Here is a 16379-nt window from a genome sequence, read left to right on the forward strand (position 1 = left end):
AGAGGTCGTTGTGTTCACTCTGCAGTGAGAGGTCGTTGTGTTCACTCTGCAGTGAGAGGTCGTTGTGTTCACTCTGCAGTGAGAGGTCGTTGTGTTCACTCTGCAGTGAGAGGTCGTCGTGTTCACTCTGCAGTGAGAGGTCGTTGTGTTCACTCTGCAGTGAGAGGTCGTTGTGTTCACTCTGCAGTGAGAGGTCGTTGTGTTCACTCTGCAGTGAGAGGTCGTTGTGTTCACTCTGCAGTGAGAGGTCGTTGTGTTCACTCTGCAGTGAGAGGTCGTTGTGTTCACTCTGCAGTGAGAGGTCGTTGTGTTCACTCTGCAGTGAGAGGTCGTTGTGTTCACTCTGCAGTGAGAGGTCGTTGTGTTCACTCTGCAGTGAGAGGTCGTTGTGTTCACTCTGCAGTGAGAGGTCGTTGTGTTCACTCTGCAGTGAGAGGTCGTTGTGTTCACTCTGCAGTGAGAGGTCGTTGTGTTCACTCTGCAGTGAGAGGTCGTTGTGTTCACTCTGCAGTGAGAGGTCGTTGTGTTCACTCTGCAGTGAGAGGTCGTTGTGTTCACTCTGCAGTGAGAGGTTTGTGTTCACTCTGCAGTGAGAGGTCGTTGTGTTCACTCTGCAGTGAGAGGTCGTTGTGTTCACTCTGCAGTGAGAGGTCGTTGTGTTCACTCTGCAGTGAGAGGTCGTTGTGTTCACTCTGCAGTGAGAGGTCGTTGTGTTCACTCTGCAGTGAGAGGTCGTTGTGTTCACTCTGCAGTGAGAGGTCGTTGTGTTCACTCTGCAGTGAGAGGTGTTCACTCTGTGAGAGGTCGTGTGTTCACTCTGCAGTGAGAGGTCGTCGTGTTCACTCTGCAGTGAGAGGTCGTCGTGTTCACTCTGCAGTGAGAGGTCGTTGTGTTCACTCTGCAGTGAGAGGTCGTTGTGTTCACTCTGCAGTGAGAGGTCGTCGTGTTCACTCTGCAGTGAGAGGTCGTTGTGTTCACTCTGCAGTGAGAGGTCGTCGTGTTCACTCTGCAGTGAGAGGTCGTTGTGTTCACTCTGCAGTGAGAGGTCGTTGTGTTCACTCTGCAGTGAGAGGTCGTTGTGTTCACTCTGCAGTGAGAGGTCGTTGTGTTCACTCTGCAGTGAGAGGTCGTTGTGTTCACTCTGCTGCAGTGAGCAGTGAGAGGTCGTTGTGTTCACTCTGCAGTGAGAGGTCGTTGTGTTCACTCTGCAGTGAGAGGTCGTTGTGTTCACTCTGCAGTGAGAGGTCGTTGTGTTCACTCTGCAGTGAGAGGTCGTCACTCTGCAGTGAGAGGTCGTTGTGTTCACTCTGCAGTGAGAGGTTGTTGTGTTCACTCTGCAGTGAGAGGTCGTCGTGTTCACTCTGCAGTGAGAGGTCGTTGTGTTCACTCTGCACTGAGAGGTCGTTGTGTTCATACTGCAGTGAGAGGTCGTTGTGTTCACTCTGCAGTGAGAAGTCGTTGCGTTCATTCTGCAGTGAGAGGTCGTTGTGTTCACTCTGCAGTGAGAGGTCGTTGTGTTCACTCTGCAGTGAGAGGTCGTGTGTTCACTCTGCAGTGAGAGGTCGTTGTGTTCACTCTGCAGTGAGAGGTCGTTGTGTTCAGGTCGTTGTGTTCACTCTGCAGTGAGAGGTCGTTGTGTTCACTCTGCAGTGAGAGGTCGTTGTGTTCACTCTGCAGTGAGAGGTCGTTGTGTTCACTCTGCAGTGAGAGGTCGTTGTGTTCACTCAGTGAGAGGTTGTGTTCACTCTGCAGTGAGACTCTGCAGTGAGAGGTCGTTGTGTTCACTCTGCAGTGAGAGGTCGTTGTGTTCACTCTGCAGTGAGAGGTCGGTCAGTGAGAGGTTGTGTTCACTCTGCAGTGAGAGGTCGTTGTGTTCACTCTGCAGTGAGAGGTCGTTGTGTTCACTCTGCAGTGAGAGGTCGTTGTGTTCACTCTGCAGTGAGAGGTTGTGTTCACTCTGCAGTGAGAGGTCGTTGTGTTCACTCTGCAGTGAGAGGTCGTTGTGTTCACTCTGCAGTGAGAGGTCGTTGTGTTCACTCTGCAGTGAGAGGTCGTTGTGTTCACTCTGCAGTGAGAGGTCGTCACTCTGCAGTGAGAGGTCGTTGTGTTCACTCTGCAGTGAGAGGTCGTTGTGTTCACTCTGCAGTGAGAGGTCGTTGTGTTCACTCTGCAGTGAGAGGTCGTTGTGTTCACTCTGCAGTGAGAGGTCGTTGTGTTCACTCTGCAGTGAGCGGTCGTTGTGTTCACTCTGCAGTGAGCGGTCGTTGTGTTCACTCTGCAGTGAGAGGTCGTTGTGTTCACTCTGCAGTGAGAGGTCGTTGTGTTCACTCTGCAGTGAGAGGTCGTTGTGTTCACTCTGCAGTGAGAGGTCGTTGTGTTCACTCTGCAGTGAGAGGTCGTTGTGTTCACTCTGCAGTTTGTTTTCATTTTGCTTCCCTGAGCTGCAGTGGAGTTTGTAGGTGAGTTTTTAACCATTGGCTACTGCAGGAAGAAGCAAGGATGTGGCTCCTTTCCAGCAAGAAGTGTGTAGAGGGAGGACGCCCGTGTCCCTGTACTCTATAAACCTATAGAACACCTATGGAATGTAAAGAAACTGGAGTACCAACAAAGTCATTCTGTAAATTAATTAGAATGCACGGAAATCATATTGTAACCAGATACCCTCTGAGTTAAAAAAAAAGGTTTGAAATAATGCCATGCCTTTATAGTATATGGGTGAGAGAGATAGAGAGAGACAGAGAGAGAGAGAGAGAGAGAGAGAGAGAGAGAGAGAGAGAGAGATAGCTACACAGGTATGTATGTATTTCACACAAAAATAACATAATAAAGCCTCCCACCAAAGCACAACATGGACTGATTATTATTATTATTATTATTATTATTATTATTATTATTATTATTATTATTATTATTATTAATTATAACATCATAGGAATAATGATTGGTTTCGGCTCTTGCACATGTGGCTTTGCAGCTGCCATTTTTTCATGACTGGCTATGGCCCTGTAAATTTACAGTGTTGTTTACAGTATACTATGCATTTCCCACAGCTTACCATGGCTTGACATCTTTTGTTAAGATGCTTTCCTTACCTTTTTGTGCTTCACGGTGCTTCCCTGTGCTTTACTGTGTTTTTACTGTGATTTATTACACTTTGCCATATTTCAGTATGGTGAACTTTATATTATAAGGATTCTTAAACGTGATTAATGGCAAAAAGTGCGGCAACATGTCTAAACAATATGTATTTTTTGTATGAGGGTGGTTAGCCATGACGTCTGTATTAAAACCTGTTTTTGAATGTGGAAACAGTAAAGCCGTATGGGGAACTGTTCACGGAAACTACAATTCCCATGACCTCAATAACACCTTGTATTCTTGCAGCCAACCCGCAGCTGCAACACTGAAATGTCCTTCTCGCTTTGAGCTGTACCGTATAAACCACAAACAGGCGCATCTCCATTCGGCAATGGAGCGCGCTTTACACGCGAGAAAAGCGCACGGTTTGTACGTGGGACCATAAATAAATAAGTAAAATGTTGACAAGAAATGTTTACCTAGAAGTCTTTATTTGTGTATTTCTTTATTTAAAAAAAAAAAAAAAACAACGTGTACCCCAACTACACAATATATAAATATGAGTCTATTTCAGCTAGTCCCCAGTGAGGCAGGCCAGCCAATCAGTGGCTGGGACGGTGAACGCATGCGCCCTGGCGTGTGAAGTTCATGTGTTCCGGAACAGCGTGCAGTGGAGGTCACTTTCCTGAGCCGGATAGAGAGGTGAGTGCAGAGGCGAAGTGCGCACCGCGATTAAACGGGCAAAACCACCTTCACGTAGATATTTATTCCATGTAAGCAGAACCGGGAATATGGCAAACTTGCAGCTTGCAGCGAGATTTTTAATCATCTTTCCAGGAGGGTGCTTACTATGCGAGATTACATCGTGTGTGCAATTACTAATAACAAGCGCGTACGATATGTCCCTCTTTCTGTCTTTCTTTCCGCTCTCGTTTGGTTTCAGAGTGATGAGTTGCATTCTCGGCGTGGTATCCCTGTCGATATAACCTGCTTTGTGTGCTGCTCTCCTGCTGACTGTGTCTGCGCAAGGCCAAGGCCTAGCCTGACCTTACCCAGCACAGCACAGCGTGGACGGTGCTTAGTTATACAAACTGGCATTTTGTCAACTTTGCAATATTTCCAACCGACTCGTAATATGCGTCACGCAAGCAGCATGTGTAATTATTGTGCCTCTCCGCCGCCTTGTGTTCGTGCGTGATGCTTCCTATAATACAGCGGCTCTATTGTAAGACTATTTGCTCAAAAAGCCTCCAGTAGTGGTTTCTACTATTATAACATCGTTAATTATTGTTAATACAGTTTAGTTTGGGGTAGAAGAAACCAAGCTTGCCATTTAGCAAGTTTTAATGCATATTGATCAGAAGCTTCAAAAATCGCAACAAACTCAAACTATACATGAGCAGCTAATATGAAGTGCTGTAGTAGCTAATCCACATATACCCAGTGCTTATCGACACACACAAATAGCATTTGATAATGAATGATATTAAAATGTAATGCAAGTTTGCTCAAACTCTTTGAGAATCTTCTCATTAGTTTTGGTGCTTGTTGACAGTACAGTAACCTTTGTTGTGGTCCAACTACAGAAGCCTGGAGCTATCCAACTTCTGTACAGTACAATGTGTGTTTGTTCCAGACATCATTTATGTATTTGATTTCTTTGCATTATATCTTACTGAGGCAATTTATATAATATATATAAATAAACATTGTTTTTGTTCCTGTGCTGTTAATGGTCCGTTGGTAATTAAAATAAAACGTGCCTTACACAGATGACTTCCATACATTAACACCAGGCGCCACGGCTTGAAACTCGCTCTAGCCCTGCACACAGTCCCGGGTTTCGGGACTAACTCCAATACTATTGAAACGATCAGGAGCCTCGAGTTTGATTTTAAATTGTTCCTCATTTTAAAGTTACATGAACAGCTCCTAGTAGGTGAGCCTTGCTCTGCAGTGACTGTTCAAACTCCAGGCACCTGGTCATGTCAATAATGCACCTAAAGCAGGGAAGATCTCAAACCCTGAAGTTTTGAGTTTGTTGTGTAGTTCATGGTGTTGTCCAGCAGAGGGCTCACTGCTTGCTCTGTTTTCCTCCACAGTGCTGCTGGAGGCTGCACACCATAATGGCCAAGCTGTTTGAGAGCATCGGGAAACTGGGTCTGGGGCTGGCCCTGGTGGGAGGGGTGGTGAACTCCGCCCTGTATAATGGTGAGTGCAGCTCAGACTGATCCCTGCATGTGCAAGCACCCCTGAATGCATTGCAAGAAGGGTACAAATTAGACAGACAGACTGCTCAAGTAAAAGGCCAAATAAATATGTTTTTGACTTGGCCCTTTCGGCTGATGGAACCACTCAGCTTCGCTTAGCACTTCTCCTGCCCACCCGAAAGTGCTAAAGTAACTGCTTAAACCAAGAATCGCCCTTCTGTACAGGAGAATGTGTGTTATTGTTGGGGGTCTCTCTTGGTTTTTAACCCTACCCTGTCCTGCCTGCCCCACAGTGGACGCTGGTCACAGAGCAGTGATATTCGACCGCTTCCGAGGAGTCCAGGACATCGTGGTGGGAGAGGGAACGCACTTCCTCATTCCCTGGGTTCAGAAACCAGTCGTGTTCGACTGCCGGTCTCGCCCACGCAACGTCCCGGTCATCACAGGGAGTAAAGGTAGTGCCAGCACCAAACACAGCTCTAAACTGTTCACTAGTAAAAGGCTGACTTGCACCAGCATTGTGTAAGTCCATTAATAAGTTCTGCACATCCCTGGTACATGAATCAGTTGTTTGTTTCACTTTGGTTATGCATCAGGGATTCCCCTCAAATCATCTCCTGAATTCACGACATCGGCAGCTTCAATCCAACCTATTCAATCGGAAACATTTCACTGGTTCCCAACTCCTCTCCCAAAGCATATTGATTGGTACCCCTGTCCTACCTGCTCACTCTGGCACAGGGCAAGAATGAGGTTATGAATATGCATGACAAGCCTCGTCTGAATAAAATAAAATCTACAATACAAAGAGGTTGGTGAGGTCAAAGCTTCATAAAGCCACCCTGTTTGTACCCACTGCTAATGTTGCAGAATTAGCTTTGCTTTGAAGTAATCAAAACACAAGCTGTATTTGTGTAATTTGATACATTAGATTGAGACTTTACTAATGTGTTTTTTTTCAATTTTGGGGGGGGGGGGGGGGGGGGGGGGGTACCTTGATAATTTGGCACGGTGCTTTGAGAATGTTGCCCTCAGTGTTTTTTAGCTGGTACAGTTCTGATCAATTCAGCAATCAGCTGGCTGAAAACCCAGATGAAGTGTAACCCCGCCCCTCTGTCAGATCTGCAGAACGTGAACATCACGCTGAGAATCCTGTTCAGGCCCATGGCGGGCCAGCTGCCCCGAATCTTCACCAGCATCGGGGAGGACTACGATGAGAGAGTGCTGCCCTCCATCACCACGGAGGTCCTCAAGTCTGTCGTGGTAAGAGCTGTGCCAGGGTACCAGCTGCACATGCCATGCACCCAGTCCCCATTGCAGCGTGAGTGTGTCTCACCAGAGCCTGTTAGTAGTTTACAGTGCTGTAAGGGAGTGAGCTTCAAGTCCTCTGTGCTTCAATCAGGGCAGTGTTTCTCCAGTGCAACAGGGTGGGAAGGTGCAGCAGGACTCCTCAGATCTCCTGAGGCTTCATTCAGAGTTTTTTTTTCTAAGCACCTGCTGCTGCTTGTAAAGTTCAGCAGTGTTTTTTTAATGTATATTTTGTCTCATGCTGCTTCATGCGTGGCAGTGCTGTGCAGTGACTCTGCAGCCCTCCTCTTCCCCAGGCTCGCTTTGACGCGGGGGAGCTGATCACCCAGAGAGAGCTGGTGTCCCGGCAGGTGAACGAAGACCTGATGGAGAGAGCCGCCACCTTCGGGCTCATCCTCGACGACGTCTCCCTGGTACGTAGCCACGATCTGCAGGGGAGCGGAGCGCAGCCTGCATCTCCTGTGAGAGTCTACTGTCCAAGCTCTTGGGTCTTTTTAGACTTCTGTTTCTCTTCGTGCATCTTCCAACTTAAATGGGTGCTAAATGTACGTCCATGAAACACTGAAAATGCAGAATTAGAGTTATATGTATGAGGATGCAATAGCCTTGGGGTTTGCATAGTGTACAGTGTTACACATTATTCAGTTTTCACATGAATATGGTTCTTCATTTAACATTGCATGCTGTACGCACTCACACAGTCTTGTACACGGTTTCATGTTATTGTCATGTCGTGTGACGGTTTTCTGATTGAATACAAACACTCAGTATTAATGTTTTAAACTTTTATAAACCTGACATGTAATGAAAGAGACCACCGTAGGTATGCGTCAAAACAAAAGGGAGCACACAAACACACAGGGTCCATCTCACTGTACCCAGCCTCTGATGCTATCATCAGCTTAAGGAATGTTATTACCAAGTTTCACCCACAGCTGGATTAGCGGATCTCCTAGATGTGTGTGTGAATCTCAGTGGTGAATTTGTAAATACTAAAGTAAAGGTAATGACCCCACAGACTCACCTGACCTTCGGGAAGGAGTTCACGGAGGCTGTGGAGATGAAGCAGGTCGCCCAGCAGGAGGCAGAACGAGCCCGCTTCGTGGTGGAGAAGGTAGGTGTGACTCCGCGGGGCAAAATCAGCATTGCACGAGAACCTCCAGTTACAAACTGCCCTGAAACACACCGGGCACAAACACACCATTTAACCCTTTGCTGCCCACTATTCCCAATATATTTGGCATAAGAAGGTAAGCATTAAATAGGAATGGGGACAAAGCTGGGGCAGTAAAGGGTTAAACTCTAAAGTAAAAGCAGGCATGGATGAAACAGCTGTGCAGCGGGAGTGTGATTGCAGCCCCTGGCTGTGTGATTGGCGCAGTGCTGACGGCCGCGTCGCTGCTGTTGTTGTTTTCCAGGCGGAGCAGCAGAAGCAGGCCACTATCATCTCGGCGGAGGGAGACTCCCAGGCAGCCCTGCTCATCGCGGACTCGCTAGCCACGGCGGGCGACGGGCTGGTGGAGCTGCGCAAGCTGGAGGCGGCCGAGGACATCGCCTTCCAGCTGTCCCGCTCCCGCAATGTCACCTACCTGCCAGGGGGCCAGAGCACGCTGCTGCAGCTCCCCCAGTGAGGGGGGCCAGGCCCACAGAGAGGAGAGCAGCCCGCCAGGGAACCAGATTCACCAGAGCGGGCCAGGCTAGCACCAGCAGACCATTCCTGTGCTTTTTTTTTTTGTTTGTTTTTTGTCCATATACTTTGTCCACCCAGTACGATGATGTGGCGGTCTTTTGATAATACACAATCTCTCTCGATCTCCATAATATAATCAGCTGATTTAACATGGTTGCACTTGCATATTATTGTTAATTCTCCCAGGTGGGCTCTTCTACAGGTTTGACTGTAACATATTTAGTTTCCAGGCATGTGCAAAGAATACATGAAATAATGTGTCTTGGAAGAGCTGAAAAGCAGTGCAGATTGAAAATGAATCTGTAGATTTGTGAGAGCGCCCTGGACTGACCCATTGGCGCTGGGTGTGCCCTGCCTTGCCGTGTTTCAGCGTTTGGGTTTAGTCTCGCTGTCCCGCATCTCATCATCTCACGCAGTGTTGCTGGAGACAAGCTGCACTTTTACTGACTGCATACTTGGGTTTGGTAACCTCTTGGACTTCTGCTAATGGAGTCATTTGTACCCCCTGTTTTTATATTATGTTTAGTTCATCCAGGCATAAAAAAAAAAAATCCCTAAACTAAGTGAAGTCGCTTGATTTCTAAAACAAGATTTGACGATATTGTTTGAATATTTCCTGGTATGGTTTCCGATTATTTGTCAGGTTCTGTGTTTAATCCCTGAATGAAAGTTATATATATAAATTTGAATCATCTGCCACGTGTGTGCTGGTTTTGACGAGCGCCGGTCCGTGCAGCCCAGTGCGGTCGCTGCATTACTAATGCTATGTCAATACAAAGCTTCTTATTGAAGGGTGTGGTTGGGCTGAGCTGGTGTCGCTAGTGGTTGGTACCAGTTCTGAAATGTTTTCCTGCTGTTGCAGTGGGGCTGGTCATATGACCACTTGCGCAGCACTTGAACTGAAAACTCATGTATTTAATTTTTTTTTTGTGGGGATGGGTGTTGAAATATTGAGGAATGAAATAAAGATGTGAAACACTGCCCTGTGGTAAATACATACTGTGTGATGTTGTCATGTGACCCCCCCCCCCCAGACCGAGTACTTGATCGCACAGGGCCCGTTTTTATTGCCTGTTCTCTGATTGGTTAAAGTGAGGAAGAGCAGAGCTTAAAGAATGTGCGCATCTCTGGTAAATGGTAAATCAGCTATAAAAACTGGACTTGAAACCTTCCCTGTTGGTCCAGACCCTGGTACCTGTTTTGTTTTGAGATAGCCCTGGCGAGGGTGGGGGGCGCTGTTTTTAATTCCTTGTTCCACAACAACCCCCCACCCCCCGCGAATACTCGTCTTCTTCCAGATAGACAGAGCTTCAGTTATAGGAACCATCGGTGCTGGGTTTTTTTTTTTTTTTTTTATACATGCTTCTGTTTTGAAAGGTGACGTACAGCGAACGATGAAATAAAACCGCTCAAAGACTTCTGTTACTGCTCGATTGATTAGATTTGGATAAAGGTTTTTCTTTTTTGTCTTGCTCTGTACTCCTGATCGGTGTCTACTCCCCTTATATGAGGATTGATCATAATTAGGGATGATAATTTTCCTGAAAGCAAAAAAAAGTGTGTGACTCATCAATCATGTGCCTATGCCAGATGTCTGAACAGCTACTGTAACTAGTCAGTTTTGATTCACTGAATACTTTCTTACAAATTTGTATTGTATAACAAGGGGAACTACAAAGCATGAATGCTGGCCTTGAAACACTGCAGATAACAAATGTTGGATAAATTCCAACACAAGTGCAGTGCTTTGTAATGTGTAATTGACTCTGTGGCCATTAGGGGGCAGTGTGAGCACTGATTCCAGCTGAGTGCAGTACAGCATGTCTTCTACAGAAAACAAACGGGGACTCTGATCCAGGCTGGTACAATGAACACTTTCTTTGTAGAACTGAAACACTGATCTGAAAGCGGATGAGTTTATTGTTTCAGCCTTATCTCTGTCATTTCTGACATCTGCAGTGTTTGAGCACTGGGTTACAGCAGCTAAAAAAACAATTTAATTTGGAGTGAGGCTGGCTAGCATCACACTCCCTTCAAGGCCCCACAGTCTTTTCCAGCGGCGAGGCTCCAAACAGCCTCTCCAGTAACAATCCAAACACTGGACCCTGTTTTGTCATTCCGCTGAGGAAGCAGGGGCCTGGTGCAACAAAGCAAGTCTATTTGCGGGCTGACCTGTAGCCCATAATGAATCTGATTCTTCATATTCACAAGCAGATCCGACACTGCTAGGGCAGACCCTGCGGCCTGTATGCAAGCAAGCTCATGCATAATTTATTAGCCGAGCCTGTGTCGCTTCTTCCTGGTGAAATTGAATCTTCTCCTGTAATTTCACTCTCTGAATCGCTTCACTGTCTTGACTGGAATTGATCGTTATTATTATGATTAGTTTACTTGGCAGACTCCTTTATCCCAATACAAGCTCACAGTGCACAAACAAGATTTTTCAATGCATGCACTTTACTGTAAAATATGACTAAATACAATGAGATTTTTAAAAAAAGTAACAATTTAGGGTTGACAGTTTGTATCTGCATAATGACATAATACCAATGCTGAGGTCAGGCAAGTCCGGGGTGGATCAGGAGATCTATGAGCGCAGTCTGAACAGGTGTGAACTCCTGGAGTGGAGCTGCGTGAGAAGCAAACAGCTCAATGAAAACCCTCCATTACCCACTTCTCTACATGCCCTTTGAGTAAATGAGACCCAATTAACTCCAACCTCAGTCTCCAGGGAAATGCCATTGCTCAGTAATTTCCTTTGGGCTCCAGGATCGCTAAGCAGACAGGCCCTTTCGCTTTCCGGGGTCTCATTACAAACCAGGACCTTGAGCGACTTGCGGTCTTTCACAGGATTCTCCAAACTTGCATCACACGCTGCTAGCCCCAGAGAGGCATTTTGGGTTGAGCTGGACTGTAAACTTGATTTTAGAACAGGATTTTTAACCTGTCAGCGAAACAGTAAAATTACCTGAAAGTGCACGAGCAGTCCAATATTAAGATTTAATAATTCTCTTATTAGCTGTCTCTAAAGCTTGCTTGGAGAGTTTAGAGATGTTTGGCTGTTGTCTGTGCTTCCTGATTCCAGAAAGAAAATCTGTTTGGTCCACCTTCTGGTACTCTGCATTGGAACAGGTGTGACTAGCTCAGTTGAAAGGTCACTTTATCATGTGATTGCTCTGGAAACAGGAAGCACGGGCGACAGATCAGTCAGGTATTTTCCGCACTCGAGAAGCACGCGCAGTGACACAGGAACAGAAAACCATGAGAGGATTGCAGGCATTGAAATGTGGAATAGATGAGTAAAACAAGGGGCGTGAACAGTAAGAAAAAAAAACACTTTACACAATGCACTTCGAAGCTTTGCACTTCTCATTAAAATAAAATTATGAAAAATTAAACAAGCTAACTGCTCGCAAACCTTAAATTAAAACCTGCAGTGTTTTTGTCTAGTAACTGTAGCAGTTGTTAAAGTTTGGTTAAATCAGTGATAGGTTTTTTTTTTTTTTTTTTTTGTACAAATCAGGTACTGTGCTATTATAGTGATTACCAGCACCCTATATGTGAACTTTTGTAAGCATTTCAGCTGGGAAGCCAACATAGTTCTCTCCAGCAGGTGGCACCAGAGTAACTTAAAATCGAAAGCAGAAACAGAATGGCGCAGCAGGCTGTGTGCAGTGCAGCATCCTTTCACAAGCACAAATGTACAGCTGGCCGTGGAGCGTATGGTACAAAACGTTTCCTTCTGGCTTTTAATTATGTTTTTTAAAAGCCAAAAACAGAAACAAACAACTAATTACTGTGACAAAATGAAATATGTCTTCAGCGCAAACTTGTTTGTTTGCATCTCAGCTTTGTAACATTAACAGCATGGATTTATTCCTTTTTTAAAGACTGGAGGAAGCGGTTTTGACACTGTACTGCACGCTGCCTAAAGGTACTGGGGGGGAATGACCAAAGGAAGTGGAAGAGTGGCAAACACCTTGAAAATAAAAGCATGCAAACTGGGCTTTCTGTAACCTGGAGCAGAGGGCAAGCTTATTCCAACACCTCAAGATGTATCATTTGTATTCTTTATATACCTACCTGCATGAAAACCTGTGAGGGTGAGAAACTCCCAGCCACTAATCAGTGATATAGAAACAGTAGGCACTTGTGTGAAACTGTTAGACTGCTTTGTGCTTCAATTAGGCATCTTAAACAATTTCTAAAAAGTCTCCTGCATTTTATCATTTGTGGCTCTGTGACAGCCTTTGAGACCCGAGTTGGTGTGATCGAGTGGAAACCCTGCCTGCCTGCCTTATCGATTACCACTTCAGGAATTACCAGTGACAGACATTCGGTCTGTAATCTCATGGAAATCCCATTGCTTTTCTAAATACTCAGTTATGAAATTTTTCTGTTATAATTTATTTTTTTAACACTGGAGAAAGCATTTCCCTTAACCCTTTAAGGTACAAATAAAAACTAACTTTCTTATCTCTGCAATGAGGGACACGAAACAGGGTTGAAAATGTACTGATGGGTTGAATCTGAGTTGTCAGTTTCCTTCCTTGTGATACCTGAGTTGTTCTCAAATGTATTTTAAGAAAAAACCTTTTGAACAGGTGCCCAGCTCCTTGTGTACCTTCAGGGGTTAAGAATAATTAAAGCAATTTTGTATTAGTGACCTCGTGCAAAATGCAAAAGAAGGCTGCCCTGCAATGCTAGTTTTAGAGTTAACCTCATCTCCTCCCTTTCAGAATCTGTAACGGCCGTGCACCACACAGTTTCACATTGTACCACAGCACAGATTGTGAAACTACAGCATTACAGAACAAAGACATACAAATGTGAGTGTTTGCAAGGCGTCCTGTTTGTAATGCCTCTGTCAGTGAGCTGGTGCACACTCATTTCTGAAGAGGCCCGGTCCCTCAGCCGGGGTGTGGCTCAGCTGAGTTTCCTGGAGAGTGTTGGGGTCAAACGGCTTCACTGTAGCACTCCTCTGTGTGTTGGCACCCCACCCTCGCCACAGAGCTTCTGTACACTCATTCAAGAATTTCTTGGTGTAACACTGATTATGATTCAAGACCACAACAGTATTGTTCACCTGTTTTAATGGTTTTTGACACTAACATTGAGACCTGGCTCTGTAGCAGACTATAGGTGCCCAGCACAGCGGGGGCAGGTGAAGGCAACACGATTCCAGGACGAGGACTCTTCCATTCCACTTCCTTACCTCTCGGAAGCACTTGCAGTGTTATCACTGGGCCCGGTTGAAAGGAGCGCCTACCTAGATTTTAAAATCAGTTCACATTTTTAAATAAAAGAAATACATAGGGCTCGATTGTCAAAGCTATTCACTCTGGACAGTCACTGACATTATTTTTGTCTGAAAGGAACAGGAGTAAGAAACGACTAGAGACTACTCCGAAGAACCTTCATTAAATATGTAAGTTGTTTATTTCTGACGTGAAAGCTTTTTTGGGTTTGTTGTTTTATGATCTGAAAATGCTTTGAGAATGTGGCCCTCAGTGCAGTATTCTGCATAGGACAGGAGTATTCAGAGTCAGGGTCTGCTTCCTAGCCCTGTTGCAGTGCTCTGCAGTCATCACTGGTGTGCTGGCAATGTGAGCGATCCGAGACCCCCCTAAAGACTTTATCACGGTTTACTTTATTGAAGCTTTTTTTAATTCTGATTCCAGAATTGGATGGTTTGCATTGTATTCTTTTTATTACTTCACATTGTGATCTTGTTAGTTCATGTGTGTTTATTTAGCTCAGAAAAGTTTATGCCTTCAAGGGGGGCCCTCCCTTGCAGAGCTCAGATATAACATTTCATTCTTTGACAAGGAGCCATTTGAAGCATGAAACTGACTGTTTAACAAACTGTTTGCCATCCGGCATAAACACATAATTGCAGACTTGTAGTCTGCTGTAGTCTTCTAAATCCCCCCATACTGTCTATCAGTCTCTTTAGCAGCGTTAAATGCAGCGTTTTTATGTGCGCTTGTATTGGGAGAAAAAAAAATGTTTTTTAAAAATGGACCACAGATAGCTAGCTGCATAATTGTGTGCAATTATCAACATCTATATAAACGGGCGATTCATGCCTATAGAGAAATATAGGAATCTACAGGGTTTATTGAGGGCTATTGGATTGTGTAAATAACATGTGTGAAAATGCGTTGTTGTAAAAACACTGATTTGACTGTGTTATGATGGTCTTTATACCGGTATGTGGTTTTAGCTCTTCTCTCAGCCCTCTTTGAGCTGTTGACCTGCCAGTAAGCAGGTGACTGTGGAAAAAAACAAAAAACCAAATAAAACACAAACAGGAAGTTGCAGCGACTTCCTGTCAACAGCGAGGCATTCGAGCAGCAAGCCTGCAGGTCCGGACTGAGACTGAGCCCAGCAGCCCCAGCCCATATATGGATCTTCAAACAAGCGCTTAATTTAGTGTGTAAAAAAAAAAAACTGGAAGGAGCTGGCGTTCTTCTGAATTCACATCACGTTTTCCTGAACTGATTCGGTTTTGCCCCATAATCAAACCAAACTGACTTTCGCATTGCCCCTTCCTAGGGTTCCCATGTGACTTCATGTACACTTGGGACAGTTTTTCCACTGGCGTCGCAATGCATTCTGGTATGTTTTATTGTCTCAGGTACCTTTCACAGCAGGACTACACATACCAGAATGCATTGGGGTGGGAGTTGAAAATCCTGAACTGCCTCAAACTGTCCTGGTGTACACGGAGTCATATGAGAACCCAAACCCTTCCCGAGGTAGTCTTAGTTGGGGTTCAATTTAAACAAACTCCACTTGGTGACTGTCCTATACTTGAGCAAGGTGGATTTGTCCTTACATGGCTCAGGAGCTAGAATGCTTTTTATTTGTTTGTTTATTTATTCCATTCTGTATACCAGGCCTGCGTTTGCTCATTCATTTTACATGTGTATGTTTGTATTTATTGATGTGTGTGTATGTGTTCATGTGTGTGTATATGTACAGCTAGGATGTAGCCATAATTAAAAAAAAAAAAAAAACTATACAGTATGAGCATAATTCAGATATTTTATTTAACATCATGTAATCAAAGAGACTACAACATGATATTGTACCTACCAGAAGCCATAATAGTAGTACAGTATTTCATGTTAGATTTTAAAATGTCACATTTTTCAACATATACACACACGTGTGTGTATTTGCATGTATGTGTGTGTGTATTTGCATGTATGTGTGTGTGTATTTGCATGTATGTGTGTGCGTGCATTTCTGTGTACACGTAGAACCCTATGGTTTGTTTCCCTGATTCTCTTTTCACATAGTAATAATAGTACCAGGAAGTGGAATAGTCTGCAGTGAGGTTCCCTGTGGAGAGGCTGGGTTTCATGGGAGGGTTTATCTTCTCTTGTTTTGTGTTTAACAATAATACAAAAAAATAAAAAAAAAAAGGTGACATTTCTGTAATGAGGCCAGTATGGAAATTGTGTGCTGTGAGTATGTGTCAGTAATTTATAGGCGTTTGTGAGAGATTCATTCACTGCAATTCCTGAACAAACTCCCACTGTTCCCAGTGGGGGGAGAAATTCCCAGTGCAGTGTTCAATTTTACACTGGCCTCATTACAGTCCCCAAAATAGAATACGCTGGAGACTTCACGAAAGATGCCATATAACAGCAACACATGTCACAGCGTTATAAACACACCCAGAATATTATGCAAATGCAGGGGGTTAGAGGGGTTACATTGAGTTCCATTTTTTGTTGCTGAAATTCTACGTTGTCACACTGTGTCTGTCTGAAGTGTGAACAGTGTCTGTTTTACCTGCTCCTGTTTTGTGTTTTGTCCCGTAGGTGACTCAGTCAGATGCATGTCAGCCAGCCCTATAGCTATAGACTGAGCAGATTTAGAGAAAAACGATCATATTGCCGCTGCGGAAGCCAGAATCATTCGGAATCATTGCAAACACCATTGAAATGAATCTGCTTTAACCCTCAATCTTGAAGAATACGCTGTCCTGGCAGCGCACGGTCGCTGGCTGCCCACCCTGTGCGGTCTGAAGCGCGAAATGCGTGCTGAAAAGCAACCGGTTAGAAATATAGTTGCCTTGA

The 16379-nt window shown here is 44.9% G+C and overlaps 1 protein-coding gene across 2 annotated transcripts; it reads left to right on the top strand.

The window, feature by feature from the left end:
* The first annotated feature begins 3701 nt into the window (after positions 1–3701).
* Positions 3702–9267, top strand: phb (prohibitin). 2 transcript variants are annotated; one of them, XM_041231661.1, is made up of 7 exons: positions 3702–3780; positions 5181–5289; positions 5582–5743; positions 6409–6551; positions 6893–7009; positions 7615–7710; positions 8015–9267. In XM_041231661.1, the coding sequence occupies exons 1-7, from the start codon at positions 3727–3729 to the stop codon at positions 8225–8227; spliced, it is 894 nt and encodes a 297-aa protein (XP_041087595.1). In that variant the 5' UTR covers positions 3702–3726; the 3' UTR covers positions 8228–9267. The 2 variants fall into 2 exon arrangements, with proteins under 2 accessions (XP_041087595.1, XP_041087596.1); XM_041231662.1 differs by lacking the exon at positions 3702–3780 and adding an exon at positions 3785–3851.
* Positions 9268–16379: the final 7112 nt, after the last annotated feature.

The sequence above is a fragment of the Polyodon spathula genome, chromosome 28 (genome assembly GCF_017654505.1).
Source record: "Polyodon spathula isolate WHYD16114869_AA chromosome 28, ASM1765450v1, whole genome shotgun sequence".
Lineage (NCBI taxonomy): Eukaryota > Metazoa > Chordata > Actinopteri > Acipenseriformes > Polyodontidae > Polyodon > Polyodon spathula.

Coding starts and splice junctions, on each gene's coding strand:
- phb (XM_041231661.1), top strand. CDS start 3,727: ATGTGTTCCGGAACAGCGTGCAGTGGAGGTCACTTTCCTGAGCCGGAT. Junction 5,744..6,408: donor GGTCATCACAGGGAGTAAAG/GTAGTGCCAGCA, acceptor CCCCTCTGTCAG/ATCTGCAGAACGTGAACATC. Junction 7,010..7,614: donor TCCTCGACGACGTCTCCCTG/GTACGTAGCCAC, acceptor ATGACCCCACAG/ACTCACCTGACCTTCGGGAA.